At 52.5% G+C, this 23,418-nt stretch overlaps 2 protein-coding genes across 15 annotated transcripts in view; one reads left to right on the top strand and one right to left on the bottom strand.

Annotated features, from left to right (window-relative positions):
- NUMA1 (nuclear mitotic apparatus protein 1) overlaps positions 1–23,418 on the top strand; it is a 63,687-nt gene that overhangs the window by 38,180 nt on the left and 2,089 nt on the right. For 4 of the 7 annotated variants that reach the window (XM_074372544.1, XM_074372543.1, XM_074372542.1 and 1 more), the window contains 20 exons: positions 1,437–1,522; positions 4,718–4,797; positions 5,863–5,945; positions 6,542–6,622; positions 7,940–8,027; positions 9,223–9,343; positions 9,854–10,011; positions 10,299–10,416; positions 10,514–10,631; positions 11,019–11,159; positions 12,116–12,238; positions 12,392–15,790; positions 16,248–16,289; positions 17,781–17,849; positions 19,168–19,278; positions 19,365–19,583; positions 19,677–19,834; positions 21,192–21,438; positions 22,233–22,479; positions 23,100–23,236. In XM_074372544.1, the coding sequence (XP_074228645.1) occupies positions 1,437–1,522; positions 4,718–4,797; positions 5,863–5,945; positions 6,542–6,622; positions 7,940–8,027; positions 9,223–9,343; positions 9,854–10,011; positions 10,299–10,416; positions 10,514–10,631; positions 11,019–11,159; positions 12,116–12,238; positions 12,392–15,790; positions 16,248–16,289; positions 17,781–17,849; positions 19,168–19,278; positions 19,365–19,583; positions 19,677–19,834; positions 21,192–21,438; positions 22,233–22,479; positions 23,100–23,236 (5,826 nt within the window). The remainder of the gene's footprint in view (positions 1–1,436; positions 1,523–4,717; positions 4,798–5,862; positions 5,946–6,541; positions 6,623–7,939; positions 8,028–9,222; positions 9,344–9,853; positions 10,012–10,298; positions 10,417–10,513; positions 10,632–11,018; positions 11,160–12,115; positions 12,239–12,391; positions 15,791–16,247; positions 16,290–17,780; positions 17,850–19,167; positions 19,279–19,364; positions 19,584–19,676; positions 19,835–21,191; positions 21,439–22,232; positions 22,480–23,099; positions 23,237–23,418) is intronic. The other 3 variants (XM_074372547.1, XM_045508778.2, XM_074372546.1) reach the window with 3 other exon arrangements.
- The window catches only part of LOC105083277 (E3 ubiquitin ligase RNF121), an 87,135-nt gene continuing 72,043 nt past the window's right edge, over positions 8,327–23,418 (bottom strand). For 6 of the 8 annotated variants that reach the window (XM_074372553.1, XM_074372552.1, XM_074372555.1 and 3 more), the window contains one exon: positions 8,327–8,721. In XM_074372553.1, coding sequence (XP_074228654.1) covers positions 8,596–8,721 — 126 coding nt within the window. In that variant the 3' untranslated portion in view covers positions 8,327–8,595. Of the gene's footprint in view, positions 8,722–22,282; positions 22,888–23,418 lie in introns of those variants that run through there. The other 2 variants (XM_074372556.1, XM_074372557.1) reach the window with 1 other exon arrangement.

The following is a 23,418-nucleotide window of genomic DNA, read 5'->3' as shown; positions in this document are numbered from 1 at the left end:
CAAGTGAGAAGATAGGTATAGAAAGAAAGTTGGTAACAAAGGTTCTTGGCAAGTTAGTGGAGGAGCTGGACTCTGAATCCTTGTCTGGGAGCCCCGAGCCCAGTTCCTTTGAAAGAGCACATTTAAGGGGAAGAGATAAATTAGGGGTATGAGATTAACAGATACAAACTACTATATATAAAATAGATAAGCAACAAGGATTTACTGTATGGCAGAGGGAGTTATACCCATTATAACTGTAAAAACCTATAATGGAATATAATTTTCAAAAATACTGAACCACTGTGCTGTACACTTGAAACTAACACACCATTGTACATTAACTATACTTTAATTAAAAAATAAAGAAGCACACTTATAAGCGATAGAATCTACTCATTTGCACATAACCACTATTCTGAGGTTTTTTTAAAATACCTTGTAAAGTAGAATATCTCTGTCTTCCCTCTGTCCTGCATATGGGATTGACTTAGCAAACCTTTCCTTCCTAATAAGGTAATACAAAGGTAAACTTCCACCCAGGCTTCTGAACTTGGTACCTTTGGAACTCATGAGGTTTTCCTCTAGAAGGCAGCCATAGATGCTTGTTGAATAACCTATGTATCTGATTCATTTGCATGTGACTGCTGGTGAACTTTCTAGTGGTAAAGACTGATTTAGATGAATGCCTGTCTGAAGGCAAAAAAAGGGAACGTACGATTGAATCAGAATTGATAAGTTTTTCTTTGGGGTTCCTAGCTCTTTTTTCCCTTCCTCCCTCCTTTTTTCTTTATTATTTTGTTCCGCCATTATTTCTCCCTGCCTTAGCCAAAGTTTTATGTCTGGAAAGAATTTTAAAATGCATTAATAACAAGATTTTATATCTGGGTGGGAGTGTATAAAATACGTGTAATATTTAAGCTAAATTTTGAATCAATATTTCAAAATTCAAAAGATATAAAAAGGGCTATAATGTGAAAGTTTGAGCCACAAAGGTTTACAGTGTAAATATTCAAGAGATACAAACGGCTGTAAAATATAAAAAGCCTTTCTTTTTCCCACCTCTGACTCCCAGCCATCAAATTCTTCTCTCTAGAGGCAATGGTGGTATGAGTTTCTTCTACAAACTATCAGTATATCCTAGAACAATTTTATGCCTAATTATGTTTAAGGTATATCCCAAGTGCTGGAACATCCTAGGAGAATTTAAGGTCTTATTTAGTTGAAGCCAAAGGAAGGACTCTTATGGCAGCATTCAGGTGGCTGTCAGTGGATGTTTGGGTGCAGCAGCATTCCTTTGCTGGAATTAATAGTCCTAGAATCACCTGTTTCTTCATTCCATTAGCTACAGCTGTAGGCACTCGCAAGCAGAATTGTCAATATCTAGGGAAAGGAGTGACACACAGTGCTTCTTGTACCTACGCTGGGTTCACCAGGCTTTTCCTTTTGTGTCACAGGTGAACAGTCTGCGTGTGGCTGACCCAGTGCAGGCTGTGCTTCAGCTCCAGGACTGCAGTGTCTTCATCAAGATCATTGACAGCATGTGAGTTTGTAACACATTCCTCTTCAGCCTCTCAGTGAAGCTGCATGCCGGGGTGGGGACTGCATTTACTCCCTTTCCTTGCAGACAACTATGACCAGAAAACACAGGCGCGATTGGGATATCGTAAGCCAGGGTGGGACCCAGAGGCAAGAACTCATCCTTCAGTCACTGTGTGTCTCTACGGGGGAGATTTCACTCTTGTCTCATCCTAAGGCTTCCTCACTCTTGTGCCTTCAAGTCTCCGTGCTCTCACAGTATTCTGGGAGCCTGCTCTGGGGCTCTGACCTATCCTTATTCCAGGGTATTCCTGTACATGTGATCTCGGCAACCTTTCTCCATCCTGCTTTCATCGTGGTGCTCCAGAGCTGTTGGACCTCAGTGACTCTTTGCTGTTAGGAGGTTGAAATTAAAACTGTTTAGCTGTGGTATTCAAGAGCTTTCATCAGGGGCCCATCTCCTCCTACCAGTATTATTTCCTACTCATTTCTACCTCCATACCCCACTCCTTTTTTTTTTTATCCCATAGAACTGCCTAAATTCTGACTTTTGTTAATTGCATCATCATGATACTGCTTAACTTGTTCTTCTTTTTCCCCCCATTGCCTGTAAACTGGTGATTAAATCTAAACTTAATTAGCCTAAGATTTTTTTCAAGAATACTTCATAGGTGGAGTTATGCACCACCTATAAATCAACATTCTGCAAACCCTGATGAAAGTAATAGATCTAGACAATTAACATCAATGCCCAGTACAACATTAGGCAGGCAATACCTAACCTACAGTTTAATTTTAACATCATTAAAATAGAGGCAGCTAGGTGAGACAGCCTCAAGTTGTAACATACAGTAGGGTGCAGCATGCTTTTTTTGGACTTAAGAATTGATCAAGGAGCTTTTGCTTTTAAGGAGACAAATTTCCTTGGCCTGATGACAAGAGCAGTAGATGTGTCCAGGGGTAATGATCTATGTTCTTGGTTTAACTACTGTAGTTTTATAACCTGGTGGGAAATTTTCAAAGGGAGGGTCAGAAATTCAAGATGCCCATTTTCCAAGTTGTTTTCTAAGGTGCTTCCTGAGCTGCTGAGGTGCTGAGTAGAAGAGAGAGGCGAAGGGGCGGGGAGGGAAAGAGAGAGAGAGAGAGAGAGAGAGAGAGAGAAAGAGAGAGAGAGAGAGAGAGAGAGAGAGTGTGTGTGTGTGTGTGTGTGTGTGTGTGTGTGTGTATGTGTGTGTGTGTGTGTGTGTGTTGTAGGGAGGGGCTGTTGAAATGCCAGGTTAACCTTGATCTCCATCTCAGATCCAGGACAATGCAGACCAACTTCCTTTGGGAAAAACAGACGTTCTTGGTGAATGTGTTCTGGCTGTTTAATTTCTGATGCTCCTACTATTGCTAACCGAAATCAGGTGCCTGGTTTTCAGGGAAAGGCAGTGGAGGATGGCAGCGTTTGTGGCAGATAGAAGCTGTGGGAATTGAACAAGAGCTTGTTCTTTGGCCATTTGGCCTTCTGAGAAAATCAATTAGAGTTGACCTCTCTGACAAGTTTCCCTTTCTGCTTTTCTGAGTGTGAATAGCCTGAAGGAAAAAGGGTATCCCATCTCTTTGATATCTCTGAGACTTGCATAGCAAATTTAGCAGAGGCATTTTCCCAGAAAACTTAAAGCCCTGACATTTGTCTTACTGACACTGACCTCTGCTCTTCCCAGTAAAAAGCATCCTTCACCTGTCTGTCCGTCCATGTGTACTCAGCAACTTGGCATCTGCTATATTCCTAGCTTTCAGCTCACACAGTGGTCAGTTATAAATGATGCACTTGTATCCATGAGTGTTGTAGGAATTTCTACAGGAGGAGATGAGGGGAGACGTAATTAGCAGTGGTTCTAGATGGCTTCCTGCCAGAGAATGAGACTTGAATGCAGTCTTAAAGGATGGGCTGAATTTCTCCAAGACCAACATTTTCCAAAGCATGTTCCATGCAACTGTACGTATCCCAGGGATTTGGTGGGAAAAGAGAGGTTTTGTGGTCCACTAGGTTTAGGAAATAATGCATGTTATATCATCATCTTTAGAAAATGTTTGATTTAACCCAATATTTCTGAAACATTTAACCCAAGAGCTCTGTTTATTTTTATCTAATGGAATACATTTAGGTAAATCACTACTCTATGCTGAGGCAAGATGTCACAACATTACAGATTCGGCGAAGGGGGCGGTAGGGAATATGGCTATTTCAGGAATTTGTGAGGAGGTGAGCATCTCTCAAAGACTTTTTAAGTGTCCCTAATCACAGACCAGCTACTCAGACTGCTTCTTGTCAGGGGGTTCACTTGGAAGAAGCCTTTGTAATCATGTGGGAGATGGAAGAAGCTAGTCTCGTGGTCTGGCTTGGATGCTTCTTGTGCTTTGCAGGATATCTGGCAATGAAGGGTTCTAGAAAGTTAATTGAAACTCAGAGATTTGGGTTCTGAGGAACAGGAGGCCTTTTAATCAGTATCTTCAGCCGTAGCCGAGACAGAGAAGTCAGCTTTCTGAAAATGAAACTGCACTTAGGCTGAGCAGTCAGGGCCCAGGGGCTTGGGCTGTGTGAGAGCTCCCCCTGCTGCCTCCCTGCCCTCATTGCTCTCCGCACTTTGCTTGCCTTTCCACTTAAACAAGCACGGCAAAAGCCACGCACAAATTAAGAGATTGTTCTTTGGCCTGGCCTCTTGGAGGCTTTAGCCACCTCAGCCTTCAGCCTAGTATATGTTGAACTTTTCCCTGTTACTTCAGAGCCTGTTCCCTCCTGTTCTTTCAGTTCTTGGATCTGTTTTTCCCTTTCCATAGTCCTCTCTCACTCATTAGCCATGTTCCCAGGCATCCTGACCTTGTTACACTTGACCCATTCCAGACTTTCCACCTTAGCTGCCCATTCATCTGTGCTGCCTCCATCTCTGGGGAGAGCTTTTTGATACTCACAAATGGGTTGGCAGAGTGCCACCTTTTCCAGGAGGACCTCATGCCTCAAGTCCTCACCCACCATACAGTTTCTTCTGGGCACATGGTTTCTCAGTATCCTCTCCCCTGCTTTCAGCATCTGGTCTGGTTCTCTCCCTGATACAGCACAGACCAAACCTGAAGGGATGGGAAGGTGGTATGTAATGCAGTAGCAAGGAGGGAAGGATTGCTAAATACTCTGGTCCTAATATTTGCTCTTTTCTAGCCACGGTACTGATGAGGCGCAGCAATTGCTACAGCATCCGGTGCCAGAGAGACTGGAATTTGTGTGCAGTTTTCTGCAGAGTAAGCACCTTTCTTATCTAGATGGGAAGGAGCTGCTTCCTCAGCTCCTGGGATTTGGGCGTCTAGAAGAACCAGGTCACAGATGTCTGGAGGAGCAAAGGCTCGAGGCTGCCCACTCTGTACCACACAAATGAGTACAACTGGGACAGCGTCCCTGGGTCGACCGGTGATGCCTGCACCATTCAGGGACGTGCATCCCTTCAGTCCCAGAGCCCATCTCTGAGATCCAGGTAGAGCCACAGAGTTGGTTTTGGGGACTTATCACCTTGGGCTCCTGTTCTCCCCACTGCAAGAAGACAGAAGGATCCATGTTACCCTCTTCCCCTTGCAAGAAAAATATTTTCCCTAGATAACATTGAACTAATTGCTTAGGTGATAGGTGATTGAGATCTTGGCCCTTCTACTCATTGCTTGTGTGACCTTTCTGGATGTAGGTTCCCTGTCTGGAAGATGAAGATGATGATAATTACTTTTAAGGTTGATGGGTAGAGTAAATAAGAACACATGCAAAGCCTCCGGCACAGTGCCTGTCAGTTCTCCCTTGTACAGCTGTGGACACAGTCCTCATCTTTGACATGGGAACTATCTACCATCTCCACGTCAGGAGAATTATAAGAAAAGGCAACAATGGAGTTAGGTAAAGCAAGGGGTTAGTAATTGAGCCCAGCCACTCAGGCGGCATAAGAACCAGGTGTCCCCAGCCCTAGACTGACTCAGCTGCAGGCAGGCTTCCTTTGTGGACCTCAGTTGGAATGAGATTCTAGGGTGACCTGAAATCTCTGGTGCTGAGTGGGAGTTGGTACATGGGTGGGTGAGTGCAACGTCATGCTCCAGAGCTGCTGTGAATTCCCAGCTTTTTTTCTGCTTGAACTGTTCCTGTAGTCCTTGGACTGACCCAGGATAGAACTAACTTCAGGTAGAACCGTGTATGTCATAGGAGAGAGGATGTAGGAATAAGGAGCCCTGTATCTCCTAGCCCCACCAGAGACCACTGTTCTGCTCCTCTGACTCTGTAGGATGGTCCTCAGAAAGTTCGCGCTGTTTTTTACACTATTGTCATTACAGAAAACCGAAAACATCCCTCTTCTCCAGAATGCCTGGTGTCAGTGCAGAAGGTGATGGAGGGGTCAGAGCTGGAACTGGCCAAGGTACTTGGGGAATACCAGACTGGTGGGAGTAGGAGGTGGTCCTGGAGGGGCCTGCAGGGCCTTCTCTTAACCCAGAAGAAGTGGTAGGTGCTTTATTTCGGGGACTTGTGGCAGTTAGAGGTAGGAACAGGCAGCCACCTGGCTCAAGCACTGACTGATTCAGCCAAGGATACTGGGAGCCCATCCTTACGACACAGAGGTTTATTAGACCATTACTGTGGCTTTGATAGAGACCTGGCGGGAATCAGACCTCACCCAGCTGTTGTCATATTTTTCTTCTTAGTTCAGTCCACTTCATTCCCTCTTCTGCTTCTGTTGCTGGCCTGTAGAGGATGCCTTAAGCTTCATACCCAGGGTTCCATGAGTCCAGGAATTTAGTTGTGCAGGAATTCTGGCACCCAGCTTTTTGCGCAGTGTGCACTGAGTTCTCAATCAAGTGTTTCCTGGTGCGCATAAGGGCAATGGTCTGGGGCTGCTGAATTCTAGGAGCTTTGGAAGGGTCTCTGAATGGCTCAGAGTCCCTAGAGCAGGGCAGGGGCTGGGGGCTGAGAAGAGAGACAGCCCCCCTTCGTGACTGCATCCTGTTTGGCTGCTAGATGACCATGCTGCTCTTATACCACTCCTCCATGAGCTCCAGAAGTCCCAGGGACTGGGAACAGTTTGAATACAAGATTCAGGTAAGCTTTTCTGTCTCCACCCCACCCAGCAGGCTGAGCCTGTGCTTTACCTCACCTCATTTGTTTTTCTTTAAACAACATATATTGTTCTTTTAAAAAATTATGTTACAGCAGTTATAGCCATTCACTATAGAAGGTCTGGAAAATATTGGAAAGCAGAAAGAAGGAAAGAACAGTTGCCAATAATCTCATTCTCAGCAATAACTGCTAACTTTTAAAAGACATACTTCGAAGTCCTTTTTGGGTGTATGTATTTAACTGTATCTGTAACTGAACTGTGTTTGGATAATACATAGAAATTGTTCTTTTTCATAAATGTGTTCTGGTATATGTGTGTGTTTTACACAAACTGTCACTCTATTTGTTCCTCCTTTCGTCTAGTGGGAAGGATTAGTGAGAATGTCTTTGTCCAGCATGGCAATCTAGCTCAGAGTGATTACCTCCTCTCCCCTCCTCTGCATGCTCCCTAAGTGAAGAGGAGTTGGTGCATCTGCTTCATTATAAAGGGAATTGACCTGGTTTCCAGGAACTACCTGCCATATGGGTCCTGATGTTGTCATTGCTTCCTGCATGAGCAGCTGTCCTTTATTTCCCAGAGCAGAAGCAGCTGGGATGCCAGAGTGGGTAATGTAGGTGACTGGTGGGCCAGTGTCCAGAGAGCTGTGACCTTTCACGTAGTGGTAGAAATGTTGAGTCATCCCATTTCGTCCTCACTTAGCTCATGGCTCATCTCTGGGGTTGGGTTGTGGTGGCGTGGGAGGGATGGGTGGCTTCTTCCTTCCTCAGCCTTTTCTCTGCTCCAAGCTGATCATAGACCTGGTAGGGAAAAAAGTCTAAAGGAATAAGGAACTACAGAGTTGGCCAGGAAAATCAGATCGACTCTGTAGCTTTGGAATTCACACAGAGAAGGGAAGATATTACAGCTGAGCTGGTGGATAAGCTTTGGATGAGCCCTGGAGGTGTTCTCACTCAGAGAACGACAGTGAGGGTCAGCTGGAAGAGGCCATCTTAGTTATGTATAAAAGCTTTCTTACTGAGTTACTTTGCTCCCCTGTTCTCATCTCTTGTGGTCAGGAGTGAAGTCAGTTAGGACCTCTGTGACCCTGGGTACATCTTTAGGGGAGAAAAGGGGCCAGGGGCAAGTAGGATGAACACATTTCTGGTGGAATGTTCTCGGCTGGACCATGGGGCTTTAGGTTCTGAGAGGAAGAATGGGCTCCAGCAGGCTCCCAGGGCTGGCACTGCCAGGGAGGTGCCCTCCGTCCCTTCAGGCCTCCTGAACACCTAAGTAATGCTCTTTATCTCTCTGTGGCCCAGGCTGAGTTAGCTGTCATTCTCAAATTTGTGCTGGACCATGAGGATGGGCTAAATCTGAATGAGGACCTAGAGAACTTCTTGCAGAAAGGTAAGTAGGGCCCACTCCCAAGGATCCCCTCTTTTCTGAGCTGGAGACTGCTAGGATCCCGAGCTGTCAGGAAGTGCCCAACACAGGGCACGGAGTTGGTGCTCAGGAAATGTATGTGAAGGAGCAGGTTGATTTCTGGGCCATGTTACCAACATCCCAGTTCCCACGGAGCTCAGTCTTGTGCCTGGTAGCAGCTAAGCAGGACATTTGTAGGTGATCATATCTGCTGTAGGTTCTCCCTAATCACCTGCCCATACATCTTTTTTTGTTTTTTATTATTTACATAATCATTACATTAGGCTTAGAAGCTGGGAGTACAGTCTTAAAAATGTTTTTTCCCTACATGAAACTTGCGTTCTGAGTGAAAGGCAGATACATAAACCAGAAGGTATGATAAGGAATAAGTGTCAGAACAGAGAGGTATCAAATATACCAAGAGTCTTTCTGAAAGTGCTCTAGAAAGAGCGCTGGCTCTGCTTGTTTACAAGAGCCGTCTAATGGCGACAGGATGTAAGGTGTGGGTCTAGCCAAGTTCTCTTCCAGCTGCTGAATTTGATGTTCCTCATATTCAAGTTCCTTGTGAGCCCTTCAGGTGGAGATGTTGCAGATGTGAGCCTAGAATGCAGGAGTGGTCTTCGGGCCAGGCTGTGGGCTTGCAAGTCCATGTAGGGATAGCCATTGAAGCCTTGCGGCACTGTGGGCAGAGCAAGGGGGCCACATCAGAACTCTGGGGTTTGGAGGGTGGGAGGAAGAGGGAGGAGCAGGTGTGGAAGACTAAGATGGGGATTGAGAAGTACGAGGGCCATGTGAAGGTGGTCATGGAAACCAAGGGAAGAGGAGAGTTTGAGAAAGAGGTCACGTTGGCAGTGCAAGGTATCAGAATGGAAGGGTTCAGAAAGGAGGCTTGTGGCTCTGACCCGAGAGGTTGTTGGGAGGACACTGTCACTCCACTGTGCTCTTTGAGCACTGGTGATCCACGGAAATGGAAGTGCCTTGCTTGATTTGGCTTAGAGCACTGACCTCTGAATAACCCAGACAGCAGACTTCAAGTTCTGTCCAGGGGCTTCCCTCTGCAGCTTACATATAAGTGTCTGGATTCATTCCCACTAAGATGAATTTTCAAACTGCATAAAGATGCAAATCTGTTCACCCTCTTACTAACGTCTCTGTGGTTTGTCTGCTTCTTCACCTCCAGCTCCTGTCCCTTCCCCCTGTTCCAGTACCACATCTGAAGAACTCTCCCCACCCAGCCACCAGGCCAAGAGGGAGGTTCGCTTCCTAGAGCTACAGAAAGTTGCCTCTTCCAGTGGGAACAAGTATGTGCTGGTCCTCTTCTCCTGGGAGTCTCAACATCCTCAAATCCTTGCATACTAGAGGCTATGCTCTTGACCAGCCAGCCTCCTTACATCATCAGAGTGATTCGAATATATCTTATAGATCTGGGATGTCCTCACCTGCCCCAGTGCTAATGGGGGAATTGACTGGGATCTGTCCTGGGCAGAAGGCCTTTCAAAGGCTGTTCCGTTTATGGAATTTCTTACTTCCTTGGAAACTATGCTCTTCTCTCAGTACAGTTCTGCAGAGGCAAAGGGAATGCATTCCTTTTTGGGGGTCGGGGTAAAGAAATTAAGGCTTAGAGAAAGGAGAAAGAGAAATTTTCTCAAGGTATGTCACGAAGCCTGAGGTAGCCCTGCAGACAAAACCCAGGTGTTTGGGCCTTGCAGCTGGTGCTCAATAGAGCCCAGCTCCCCATCTCCTGTTGTCTGTCACTTCAGCCCTCACATGTCAGTCTCTGACCATGGTATCTGGGCCATCTCCTTCCTCAGCTTCCTCTCAGGTTCTCCAGCCTCTCCCATGGGTGACATCCTGCAGACCCCACAATTCCAGATGAGACGGCTGAAGAAGCAGCTTGCAGATGAGAGAAATAATCGAGATGAGCTGGAGCTGGAGCTGGCGGAGAACCGCAAGCTCCTCACTGAGAAGGGTAGGTGTCTGGCTCGCTGGCAGATGTGTGTGAATGGGCAGCATTTGGGATTCTCATCTGGGGATGTGCTGGGCTTACCTGAGTTGTGGCCTCTTCTGTTGTCCCCTGTGTTGCTCTGCCTGGAGCTTAGAGCCCTGCCCTGAGCCTGTCGGGCTGACCTCCTGGAAGCTGATTCTGTCATTGCCACCCTCCTTCCTTTCCCTTAGATCAGATGCCTCCTCCTTCCTCCCCCTCCTCCCCTTAGTCCTGCGCTGACTCTCCTTTCCTCTCCCCCTCCTCCGGGGCAGATGCACAGATAGCCATGATGCAGCAGCGCATTGACCGCCTGGCTCTGCTGAACGAGAAGCAGGCAGCCAGCCCGCTGGAGCCCAGGGAGCTTGAGGAGCTCCGTAGCAAGAATGAGAGGTATAGTTCTCCCTGCTGTCCTTTCCAGTGCCCTGCCCAACCCCGCCCCCAGATCATGGGGGCTATACTCTTCTCTCACTGCTCCTCTCCCTTGCAGCCTCACCATACGGCTCCATGAAACTCTGAAGCAGTGCCAGGACCTGAAGACAGAGAAGAGCCAGATGGATCGCAAAATTAACCAACTTTCTGAGGAGAATGGGGACCTTTCTTTTAAGGTGAGTGTTGGGGTGTCTGGTCCCCACCTGGAAACCCCTTGGGGCTGAGCTGGTGTGGATGATTCCCCAAAAGATGGTTGAGAAGAATGTCCTGGCACTTGTCCTGTTTCAGTCTCTCCGGAGATCTGCACACTTTGTCCCTTTCCTTACTCCATAATTGGCCACTGCCAGGTACTGGCTGGTGGCCCTAAATTTTGATTTGTAGTCCTGAGTTAGAGGTGTGATTAGTCACGATTGCTTTGAGGAGGGTTGGAAGGATAATTGGAGGCATCCAGTCCCTGGAGCTCAAATTGCATAAAGATGCAAATCTGTTCACCCTTTACTAACCTCTAAGACAGCAGTGGTATTGGCAGGTTTGACAATGCAGTCGCCTCTTGTCTGTTTCAGCTGCGGGAGTTTGCCAGTCACCTGCAGCAACTCCAGGGGGCCCTCAACGAACTGACGGAAGAGCACAGCAAGGCCACGCGGGAGTCGGGGGAGAAGCAGGCCCACCTGGAGAAGGAGCTCAGCACAGCCCTGCAGGACAAGGTAACCCTCTTCTTTAGGGAGGCAGGGTCACAGTCTTGACCACATGCTCAAAGCTGAAGTCCTTTCACTGCTTTATTTTGGGGGGGCTTTGGGAATTACACTGACTTCCCTTCAAGGCTTAATAGTGTGCTGTAATGGGCCTCAGTCCAGTGCACCTATGAATCCTGTCTCTGCTGTTTATAAGGTGTGGGTCTTGAACAAGTTACTTGACCTCTTTCTGTCTAAACATCCTTTCCCTAAAATGGCAAGAAGAATGAGTAGCTGCCTTATCCATTATAAGATAATGTATATAGAGCACTTAACACACATTGTCTGGTGCAAAGTGAGCTCTCAGTGAATTAGTTGCTGTTATTATTGCTATTAAGAACCCAGCTCTGCCACTTATTAATAACCGTGTAGCCCTGGGGCAAGGCACTTAACATCTGAGCTTCATATTCTTAACTCTGTAAAAAAAAGAGTGGTAATAGCTATCTCCCAGATCTGTTGGGTAGATGAGAAATTCAGAGAGGTGCCCAGCATAGGGCCTGGCCCCCTGTAGGTGCTTCAATGCTAAGCAGTCAACAGTGGTGTAGAGTGGGGCAGGGGACCAGGGGTGCTGTGGTTGCTGCTGTTGTGGATGCCCAGTTGGGATATTTTTAAGTTAGTGGGTATTTGTATAATCTGGGGATCAGGTTATGTCTGGGGAAGGGTATACAGTGAAGAAATATGAAGTAAACTCCGCAGCCCTGGAAAGAAATTAGCGGGTCACCTTACTTAATTCAGCCCTGGAACTAGGGCTAGAAAGTCAGGTCTCTCATGGTCGCAGGTCCTTGGGATCCACATGTTTTCCCCTAGGTCAGGGCAAAAGGAGATCTTGGTAACAAGGTGGTAGAGTTTTCTTGACATTCATGAGGGCTTGTGTGGTAATCCTGTGCCTGTTTCACCTCTTTTCACACGGGGCTCTTGTTTACTCGCAGAAATGCTTTGAAGAGAAGAATGAAATCCTTCAGGGAAAACTTTCACAGCTGGAAGAACATTTGGCCCAGCTGCGGGAGAATCCACCCCGGGAGAAGGGCGAGGTGCTGGGCGACGTCTTGCAGGTAGGGTCGCAGGGGCAGTGGTAAGATCTTGGCGCTGGGGTTGCTGCAGACCCGTGTTCACCACATTCAGGTTTCTGGCGGTCTCCAATTCCCAGAGGGGCCAAAGTGACTGAGGAGTCGTTCTGATCCCCATTTATCTCTTTCTCTCACCAGCTGGAAACCCTCAAGCAGGAGGGAGCCACTCTTGCTGCAGACAACACCCAGCTCCGAGCCCAGGTGGAGGCGCTAGAGACTGAGCGGGGCCAGCGGGAAGCCAAGCTGCTTGCCGAGCGGAGCCACTTTGAAGAAGAAAAGCAGCAGCTGACTGGCCTGATTGCCGAGCTGCAGGGCTCCCTGTCCAACCTCAGCCAGGCCAAGGAAGAGCTGGAACAGGCCTCCCAGGCTGAGGGGGCCCACCTGTCTGCCCAGGTGGCCAGGCTGACCACCGAGCTCACTGCCCACAACGCCACCATCCAGCAGCAGGATCAAGAACTGGCCAGCCTGAAGCAGCAGGCCAAAGCAGAGCAGGCGCAGCTCACGCAGGCCCTCCAGCAGCAGGAACAGGCCTCTGAGGTTCTCCGCCAGCAGGTGGAGCAGCTGAGCAACAGCCTGAAGCAGAAAGAGCGGCAGTTGGAAGAGGCTGCCAAGGAGCAGGAGGCGGCCCTGCGAGACCATGCCCAGCAACTGGCCACTGCGGCCGAGGAGCAGGAGACCTCTTTACGGGAGAGGGACGCAGCCCTCCAGCAGCTGGAGGCGTTGGAGAAGGAGAAGGCTGCCAAGCTGGAAGTCCTGCAACAGCAGCTTCAGGCTGCTAACAAAGCCCAGGACAGTGCCCAGGCCTCAGTGACACAGGCCCAGCGGGAGAAGGCAGAGCTGAGCCGAAAGGTGGAGGACCTCCATGCCTGTGTCGAGGCAGCCCGCCAGGAGCAGTCAGAGGCCCAGGCGCAGGTGATAGAGCTGAAGGCCCAGCTGAGGTCTGAGCAGCAAAAAGCAATCGAGAGAGAAAGGGTGGCCCAGGAGAAGGCCCAGCTCCAGGAGCAGGTCCGGGCCCTTGAGGAGTCCTTGAAGGTCACCAAGGGCAGCCTGGAAGAGGAGAAGCGCAGAGCCGCAGACACACTGGGAGAGCAGCAGCGTCGTATCTCCAAGCTGGAGGCAGAGACTCAGAGCCTCGTGGAGCAGCACAAGCAGGAACAGAAGGAGCTAGAAGAAGAGAAGGCTGGGCGTAAGGGGCTGGAGGCCCGATTACAGCAGCTTGGGGAGGCCCATCAGGCCAAGACAGAAGCCCTGCGGCAGGAGCTGGCTGAGGCTATAGCCTCCCAGCGCGAGGCCGAGAGTGAGTGTGAGCAGCTTGCAAAGGAGGTGGCCAGCTGGCGCGAGCGGTACGAGGATAGCCAGCAAGAGGAGGCACAGTATGGCGCCATGTTCCAGGAACAGCTGATGACCCTGAAGGAGGAATGTGAGAAGGCCCGCCAGGAGCTGCAGGAGGCAAAGGAGAAGGTGGCAGGGATAGAGGCCCACAGTGAGCTCCAGATGGGCCGGCAGCAGAGTGAGCTCGCTCAGCTCCATGCCAACCTGGCCAGGGCCCTGCAGCAGGTCCAGGAGAAGGAGGTCAGGGCCCAGAAGCTTGCAGATGACCTCTCCGCCCTGCAGGAGAAGATGGCTGCCACCAGTAAGGAGGTGGCCCGCCTGGAGGCCTTGGTCCGCAAGGCGGGTGAGCAGCAAGAGACAGCCTCCCGGGAGCTACTCAAGGAGCCCCCGAGAGCAGGAGACAGCGAGTCGGAGTGGCTGGAAGAGCAGCAGGGACGCCCTTTCTGCAGCACACAGGCTGCACTGCAGGCCATGGAGCGTGAGGCAGAGCAAATGGGCAGTGAGCTGGAGAGGCTGCGGGCTGCACTGATGGAGAGTCAGGGGCAGCAGCAGGAAGAGCGTGGGCAGCAGGAGAGGGAGGTGGCGCGGCTGACCCAGGAGCGGGGCCGGGCCCAAGCTGACCTTGCCCTAGAGAAGGCCGCCAAGGCAGAGCTTGAGATGCGGCTGCAGAATGCCCTCAATGAGCAGCGTGTGGAGTTTGCTGCCCTGCAGGAGGCACTGGCCCATGCCCTGATGGAAAAGGAGGGGAAGGACCAGGAGCTGGCCAAGCTTCTTGGGCAGGAGGCAGCCCAGAGGGCAGAGATGAAGGAGCTTCAGCAAACTGTAGAGCAGCTGAAAGAACAGCTGGCCCGGAAAGAAGAGGCGCACCCACAGTCTCTAGGGGTGGCCAGCCAAGAAGATGCTTCCAGGTCAGGAACCCAGTCTGAGGCTGCTGGAAAGACCGAGGGAAAAGGTCCTGAGCTGGAGGCTCTGCGGGCGGAGGTGAGCAGGCTGGAGCAGCAGTGCCGCGAGCATCAGGAGAAAGCCTCCAGCCTGGAACGCAGCCTCGAGGCTGAGCGCGCCTCCCACGCTGAGCGGGCTGGTGCTCTGGAGACTTTGCGGGGCCAGTTAGAGCAGAAGGCCCAGGAGCTGGGGAGCGGACAGGACGCCTTAGCCACAGCCCAAAGGGAGCTGGCCACCCTCCACACCAAGGCCCAAGAGCACAGCAAGGCTGAGGATGAGTGGAAGGCCCAGGTGGCACGGAGCCAGCAGGAGGCTGAGAGGAAAAACAGCCTCATCAGCAGCTTGGAGGAGGAAGTGTCCATCCTGAACCGCCAGGTGCTGGAGAAGGAGGGCGAGAGCAAGGAGTTGAAGCGGCTGGTTATCGCTGAGTCAGAGAAGAGCCAGAAGCTGGAAGAGCGGCTGCGCCTGCTCCAGGCGGAGACGGCCAGCAACAGCGCCAGGGCTGCCGAACGCAGCTCCGCTCTGCGGGAGGAGGTCCAGAGCCTCCGGGAGGAGGCAGAGAAGCAGCGGGTGGCTTCTGAGAGCCTGAGGCAGGAGCTGGCCTCGCAGGCCGAGCGAGCAGAAGAGCTGGGCCAGGAGTTGAAGGCATGGCAGGAGAAGTTCTTCCAGAAGGAGCAGGCCCTCTCTGCCCTGCAGCTGGAGCACACCAGCACACAGGCCCTGGTGAGCGAGCTGCTGCCTGCTAAGCACCTGTGCCAGCAACTGCAGGCTGAGCAGGCAGCGGCTGAGAAACGCCATCGGGAGGAGCTGGAGCAGAGCAAGCAGGCAGCTGGGGGGCTGCGGGCAGAGCTGATGCGGGCCCAGCGCGAGCTCGGGGAGCTGGTGCCCCTGCGGCAGAAGGTGGCAGAGCAGGAGCGAGCAGCCCAGCAGCTGCGGGCGGAGAAGGCCAGCTACGCAGAGCAGCTGAGCATGCTGAAGAAGGCTCACGGCCTGCTGGCAGAGGAGAACCGGGGGCTGGGCGAGCGGGCCACCCTCGGCCGGCAGTTTCTGGAAGTGGAGCTGGACCAGGCCCGGGAGAAGTATGGCCAAGAGCTGGCAGCTGTACGTGCTGATGCTGAGACCCGTCTGGCTGAGATGCAGCGGGAAGTGCAGAGCACTGCCCGGGAGCTGGAGGTGATGACTGCCAAGTACGAGGGTGCCAAGGTCAAGGTACTGGAGGAGAGGCAGCGGTTCCAGGAGGAGAGGCAGAAACTCACTGCCCAGGTGAGGCACCGACTCAACCACATCCCCAAGCAGGCAGACCTGAGAGACTGGAACATTGTCCCTCTGCACTCCTGGGCCTCCAGCTCCCACGTTATTGCAGTGTCTTGTCTCCCCTCACTCACTGGGTGGCTGGTAGAGTTCGAGTTTGTTGCTCCCTGTTGTCCTAAAGAAAGTATCAGGCGCCTGCCCTTCCCTGAAGGCTCTGTCCCTGCAGAGTCAGGCTGTGAAGCCATCATCCCATTGGAGGCACACTGGTGAGGAGGGGCACCTGCACACTCTGGTGGAGGCCCCTAGAGCCACTGGGGGCTACAATGAGCCAAACTGGCATTTAAAAAATTACTAGAAGTCCAGTTTCTTGGGGGAAAGATCAGAGCCTCAGTGAGGTCAGCCTGGCAGCAGGGCCGATGCCTCTTTGGCCCCCATCTCACTGTCTCTGTTGCTCCTCCCCCATGCACAGGTGGAGCAGCTAGAGGTATTTCAGAGAGAGCAAACTAAGCAGGTAATGCCTGAGGTCCTCGCTAAATGCTGGCTGCTTAAGCGGTGACCAGTCTCGGTGCATGACCCCGGCTGCAGCTTGCCTCCGCCGGCTCCTGTTGTGAACTGTTTGTGAAGGGGGCAGGGTCAAGCCGTGGAACCCAGGCCCAGGCTGCCACAGAGTGCGGTGTGCTGGGCCCTCTCTTGAGCCTCATCCCACCCATCCCAAGGTCGGCCTCTTCACCCTTCTGTACTTCCATCTGCTAGGGACAAGGGGCAGGGTAGGCTTCATCTTTCCTATATCAAAACCAGTGACACACAGTCCTAGGGATTCCCAAACCGCCAAGTCCTGCTCTGAGTTTGGGTTCTCAACTAAGGGGACTTGCAGGATGGCCGTGGGCCTTGTTTAACACAGCCACCTTCTTTCCCGCAGAAACCAGAAGGGTGATGTGCAAGGCGGCCCCCACAGATTAGGGGGGTTGTGAGCTCAGGACGCCTGCCCATCACCCCCTGGGGCTTTAACCCCAAGCATGAAATAAGAGATGTCTGGGAGCAGGAAGGCCAAGGTTGAGAGGAGCAGGAGGGGCCTCCACCAGACAGAAGAGGCAACGTCTGGCTGCCTCGCTCTCACATGGATCTCTCTGTGCTGCCCTAGACGTCAAGGCTATCAAACTGGTATTTAGTGGGAGCACCCGTCCTCCACCACCCCTCCTACCCTGTCACCTTGGGCCTGCTGAGGAGTCCAGCCCCCCTCTCCTCTCATCACCTCTGAGGAGTCTGAGATGATGGGGGAAGTCAACCCGAAGAGCAAACAGTTAGCACTGGAGCCCTTGCCTCCTGCCTTTGCTGATGATGCTTGAGCTCCTGGAATGCCTGGAGGAGCCAGGAGTGCTTGTGGCTGTTACACTCCCTCTTGTCCCCTCCCTCCCTTTGCTCTTCCTCTCTGTGGGAGCAGGGTGGGCTTGGAGTGTGTGTGCTGGTCCTGCTCTCGTCTTCCAGCAGTCTGACCCCTGGTGCTAATCTCAGCAGCCACACTGCTAGTGCCAAACCCTAACAGCCTGTGGAGATGGGGGAGAGGTCTGAGCATCTGGCCTTTTGCTTTGGCAGTTTCTGGGAGGAAGAGGGTTGGGCGTTTGTTGAGTATGTCTGCTGGAGTTATAGACTGGGTCCCCTGTTCCTGTCCTGGCTCGGGAAGGTGGGGGGCTGGGAACGGGGGCAGCAGTAGGGTGGTGGTGAGGCATCAGCTCCCCAGTCGACTCTGCTGCCTCTGTCTGTGCAGGCAGGGGCTAGAGGCCGTGTGGGCAGGTGGCTCTGGCAGCACTTGTGTTGGGTCACCACACTCAGGTCCTGCCATCCAGCCTGGGCAGCAAGCCGTTCCCTACTTAGAGGCCAGAGAAAGGCCCTGAGTTTCTTTTTCCAGCAACCCTGGGGACTGGTCTGGGGAAAGCCCATAATTTGTCTGGACATCCAGGGGAAGGCCCCCTGAGTCTTGTCTCCTCTTCCATCCCTGCCTCAGGTGGAGGAACTGAGTAAGAAGCTAGCTGACCATGACCAAGCCAGCAAGGTGCAGCAGCAGAAGCTGAAGGTGGGACAGCTGGGGGATGGGCTTGGCCTCTGCCTGCCTCAGGGTGAGGGGCTTGCTCTGTAAGCCCTCGGGCTGTGGAGGGGCATCCTGGGGTCTGGCAGCCTTAGGAGCCCTGCCTGTGACTGAGAGCTCTCAGGGAAGACAGGAGTGACTCCAACCCTCAGACCTTCGCCGTCTGCTACAGTAGCCAGTAGCCATGTGTGGTTATTTAAATTAAAACTAAATTAAAATTTCAGTTCCTCAGTCACACTAGCCATATTTCTACTGCTCAATAGCCATGTGTGGCTAGTAGCTGCCATACTGGACAGGACAGATACAGAACATTTCCATCACTGCAGGAAGTTCAATTGGATTATGCTAGTCTAGACAGTTTATAATCTTGGAGTGAGAGTGTCAGTGACATTTACTATTACAACACAGTTTAATATCCTTAATGCTTTCAATGGTTTATTTGGTTTAATATTTGCTTTTTTGCAGTTCTAGGCTTCATAGCTTTTAGCTAGGGTCACAGGAGTTGGTGGGAGTTCAGAGCTCCCGTTTCTTCCACGTGCTCCACACCTTGTCATGCTTACGTGATAATTAGATACTTATTATACTCCTTTTGGGGGGTTCCCAGTGCTGGGAGATGTGGGAGAGGTAAGGGCATATGGTCTTGTGCAGTGCCTACTATGGACTTAGCACTTGTTGGTGTTGTAGGTGGACAGAGAATCGGACACAGGCCCTGCTCCCAGGGAGACTGTGGTCTGGGTAGGAGGCGGTGGTGGCATCATAAATGAGCCCACACAGACTTTGGAGTCAGGTGGACCAAGGTTCAAACCTTACTCTGCTGTTTAGTCACTGTGACCCTGGTCAGTTTGCTTAAATCTCTGAGCTCAGTTTCTTCCATCTCAAGTGGAGATAAAGTTACTTCCCAGAGCAGTTTTGAGGAGAAATGAGATCACGTGTCCTCAGCACACGTGTCAAGTGCCTAGCTCCGTGCTCTGCACCCTGGTGTTCCTTGGGGATCAGTGTCCTTCCTCAGGGAAACTGTTCTTGTGGAGAGAGAGTGAGATAGTTTTGCCTGGTCTCAAAGAAGGCAAAGGCAGGCCACTAGATATCTTCCAGAAATGGCAGTAGCTAGACAAGGAAAGCGCCTATAGAAGGTGGACTTTGGGGGTATGTGGTATTTTGGTGGGCTGGAGTTGGGAGAGGGGGTAAAAGGACTTTTTGTGTCCTGAGACTGCAGGAGTCTGAAATACCCATGGAGGCCAAGAGGCTCAGTGGATTGGGGTGAGCAGCCAGACTGGTGGCCCTGATCAGCCTTTCTCATGCTTTCCAGGCCCAGGGAGGTGAGAGCCAACAAGAGGCCCAGCGCCTCCAGGCCCAGATGACTGAGCTGCAGGCCCAGCTGAGCCAGAAGGAGCAGGCAGCTGAGCACTACAAGCTGCAGGTGAGGAGCCGGACCCTGGCCCAGTCTGCCCCTGCCCCACCCCCACCCCCAACCCTCTCCAACCTACCCACCCTCTGCCCACCCAGATGGAGAAGGCCAAGACTCATTATGATGCCAAGAAGCAGCAGAACCAAGAGTTGCAGGAGCAGCTGCGGGGCCTGGAGCAGCTGCAGGTGGAGAACAAGGAGCTGCGGGCGGAAGCGGACCGGCTAGGCCGGGAGCTGCAGCAGGCCGGGCTGAAGACCAAGGAGGCCGAGCAGACCTGCCGTCACCTCACCGCCCAGGTGCGCAGCCTGGAGGCACAGGTAAGGCCTGCGCTGGACAGACTCCCTCGCCTCTGTCACATTAGACCATCGCCTAGGCCCCTCTTCACTCTCCCCCGGCCCTCTCCTTCCCAGGTCGCCCATGCCGACCAGCAGCTTCGGGACCTGGGCAAGTTCCAGGTGGCGACAGATGCCTTAAAAAGCCGGGAGCCCCAGGCTAAGCCTCAGCTGGACTTGAGTATTGACAGCCTGGATCTAAGCTGCGAGGAGGGAGCCCCACTCACTATCACCAGGTCAGAAGGTGCCCCTCTTCCCTCAGTCTGTTGTCTGTTGAGTAGTGCCTGCTGTTTATCAGGCTGTATCCTGGGCACTGGGGCTGTGAGATAAATAGGACGTGGGCCCTTTGCCCTCTGGAAGCTTATTCTCAGAGGAGAAGAATAAAGTATTACAGGTGTTAGGCCCTATGTACAGAGTACAGTGGGAGTAAAAAGAAAAGAGTGGTCACAAAAGGCCTCAGAAGGCTGTCACTCCTGCTGTCTTAAAAGGAGCTGCAGGTGCGTGTGCGCTGTGGACAGAGTGACGAGAGCAGAGCAAGAGCCGGGAAGGAGCCTGGCTGGGCTGGAGAGTGTGGTTGGGAGGACTCTGGGCCCAGGTCCCAGAGGGCCGGCTGGACTCCCCAGTGAAGGATGCTGGCGTTCAGACCTGATCCTGAAGGACTAAGGGACCTGGGAAGGGTTTGGGGTTAAGGAGCACAGGGCCAGATTTGCATCTTGGAAAGCTTATTCCGATAGCCAGGGTAAAGCCAAGACTTTTAACATACTTGCAAAAACACATTTACTGTTTTTATTAAACACTTATGTGCCAGACGCTGTTATAAATACCTGAAAAACATTAATTTGTTGAGCTTTTAACAGTCCTCTGAGGTAGGTTCTGATATAGGTTCTGTGATTATCTCCCTTTGCAGATGAAACTGAGGCAAAGGGGCAGTCACTTGCCCAGGGTCCCACAGTGGCAGGGCTGGGCTTGGATCTGGGCTCCACTCCTTGCTTGTCACCCCTGTGCCTCTCTCAGAGGCCATTGTAAGTCTAGGCGAGAGGGGATGAGGCAGGCCAGGGAAAGGCGTGAGAGTGGAGTGAGGGGGGAGGAGAGCTGTTAGGGAGAGGTGCCGACTGGGTTTGGCAGGAGAGGGAAGAAGTGGGATTGTGCCTATGTTCATGACTAGGGGCATGGGTGGTAGCTGTCACTCCTGCTCTGCTCTTCTAGCTTTCTGTTTGCTGAAATAGGAGATACAGGAGGAGGAACAGACAGGTGGGCTTGGCTGGGGACATGTTCATTGTGGAGTAGCTGTGGTGTCCAGGGGGCATCTCAAGTGGCAGATTTATGGGTCTGGAGAGCAGGGTCAAGGCGTTACCAGTAGTGAGGCGTTCAAGGAGCCATGGAGTGGATGTGGGTGCATCAGAGATGGAGAGCAAATGGAAGGGCTGGCCCAGGTCAGAGGCTCTCTTGTTGGTACCTCTGAGAAATTAGAGAGCATGGGGTGCTTGACCTGGTCTTGTAATAAATGTAGGACTTGGTCACTTTGGAGCAAAGGGCCAGACAGAATGCTTTCTCACCCCAGGAATGGCACCTTAGCAGGTTTCTTTCCCACAGCAAGTTGCCTCGTACCCAACCAGATGGCACCAGCATCCCTGGAGAGCCAGCCTCGCCCATCTCCCAGCGTCTGCCCCCCAAGGTAGAATCCCTGGAGAGTCTCTACTTCACCCCCATCCCTGCACGGGGTCAGGCGCCCCTGGAGAGCAGCCTGGACTCCCTGGGGGACGTCTTCCTGGACTCAGGCCGGAAGACCCGCTCCGCTCGTCGGCGCACCACGCAAATCATCAACATCACCATGACCAAGGTCAGGCTGCAGGACAACAGTGCTCACTTTCGGGGCATCTTTCCATCGGGTCCTCAAAACAGAGGCAGGCAGGGCTGACCAGTCCATACCCACAGATGGGGAAGCTGAGATCCTGAGGAGGGCAGTGATTTGCTTAGGCCTCATGTAAAAAGCGGTGGGGCTGGACTTGGCTGCCTGTCTGCTGACTCTTAAGACTGGCGTTCTCTCCACGTATAGCACTGCGCCTGTGCAGGCTGAAGGGAGACAGTATGAAGTTGCAGCCCAGACTGTGCCTCCCAGCATGCCCTGTAGGTAGCTGAGATGCATTGTGGCTGCCCAGTGGGCTGCCTGCCAGGCTGGGAGCGAGGGAAGAGGGGCCTTTAGTGCAGGAGGGGGCATCTGTTTGTGTGTGGGGTGCCCTCTGCCACCAAGAAGGTGGAGAAGTTCTAAAAAATTGTCATGGCCCTGGCACACTTGACAGAGGGACACTGGGATGAGTACAACTAGCTCAGGAGACGTGGGTCCCAGCCCCAGCTCTGCCTCTTCCTTGCTTTGTGACCTTTGCACCCCACTTCTAAAATGGTCTGCCTTCTCTCCCTCAAAGCATTGGCATAGACTCAATGGAAAAATGGGCAGAAAAGAGTCAACAGCCTCAGCACCTGTGTGGGATTGTGGCATCAAGGCCCATTTCTTGCAGACGTGCAGCTAAGGACCTGGGCAAAGCAGTGTGGACGCATGTAGCTGTGGGATGTGAGGGCTTTGGAAGGGGAACGGGAGGCTTCTTTATAGGGTGTCACCCTGCCCCATTTCAACAGGTTCATCCTCTCTTCCAGAAGCTAGATGTGGAGGAGCCAGACAGCGCCAACTCCTCCTTCTACAGCACGCAGTCTGCCCCTGCTTCCCAGGCAGGCCCGAGAGCCACCTCCTCCACCCAGTCTCTAGCCCGCCTGGGCTCTCCTGACGACGGCAGCTCGGCTTTGCTTAGTCTGCCTGGCTACCGGCCCACTACCCGCAGCTCTGCTCGCCGCTCCCAGGCCGGGGTGTCCAGCGGGGCCCCTCCAGGTAGGGGGACTGTGGGAACTTAACATACCCAAAGATTAGACTGGATGCAGATCCTGATGCCGGGAAGGGACAAGCTTTTAAAAACCCCTGGCACCTCACTGCTCCTCCTCCATGCAGTCTCAAGGCCTTGCCTGTCCATCGAGGGGCTGTGCTGGGCAGTAAGGCTGATGTCAGTCTCAGCCAGGGAGTAAACCAGAAATGCTCACACGAGGGGTGTAGGAGTCCCAGCTACTGTCAGGAGTCCTCCAGGCCCCTCCTCAGGTGGGGAGGGGCTGCCAGAGGGGCCAGGCCGGCCAGGGTTCCATTCTCAGATTCTTCTTGGAGGCTCTTGACTTTCAGGGACCCTCTGGGTATCAATTCCTGGCCCTCCATTACTTTCTCTTGGTGTCAGAGCCTCTGCCTATGACCCTAGGGAGGAAGCAATGAGCCAGTCCCCTCAGGTGGAGATGGTCTGTGCGTCCCACTCCCGTATCTGCTGTACAGGACCCTGGGGTGCTGGGCTTGAAGTCCCCAGGATAGCTGGACAGGGGTGGTGGCAGCAAAGGCTAGCAGGATGCTGCCTCCACCTCTTCCTCCTGGCCTTCCAACCCCGCTTGCTCCAACTTCCCTGCCCTCCACAGGCAGGAACAGCTTCTACATGGGCACTTGTCAGGATGAGCCCGAGCAGCTAGATGACTGGAACCGCATTGCAGAGTTGCAGCAGCGTAATCGAGTATGCCCCCCGCACTTGAAGACCTGCTACCCTCTGGAGTCCAGGGTGAGCTCTGGGGCCACCTGCCCAGGACCTGCCCACGCTGGTTCACCAGTTCCTCCCTTGGCATCCTGACCTGGCCTACCAAGGAGGGTGACCGTCTGCTTTGGGTGGAACAGCTGGCAGAGAGGGGGCTCGGGTGACGGTACTGTGGGTGGGCAGATGCTTGGGAGAGGTCTCTAGGGACT

The sequence above is a fragment of the Camelus bactrianus genome, chromosome 10, assembly GCF_048773025.1.
Source record: "Camelus bactrianus isolate YW-2024 breed Bactrian camel chromosome 10, ASM4877302v1, whole genome shotgun sequence".
In the NCBI taxonomy this organism is placed as follows: Eukaryota; Metazoa; Chordata; class Mammalia; order Artiodactyla; family Camelidae; genus Camelus; species Camelus bactrianus.
Note: the sequence above shows the minus strand (reverse complement) of the source record. Positions and strands in the feature narration are given on the sequence as shown.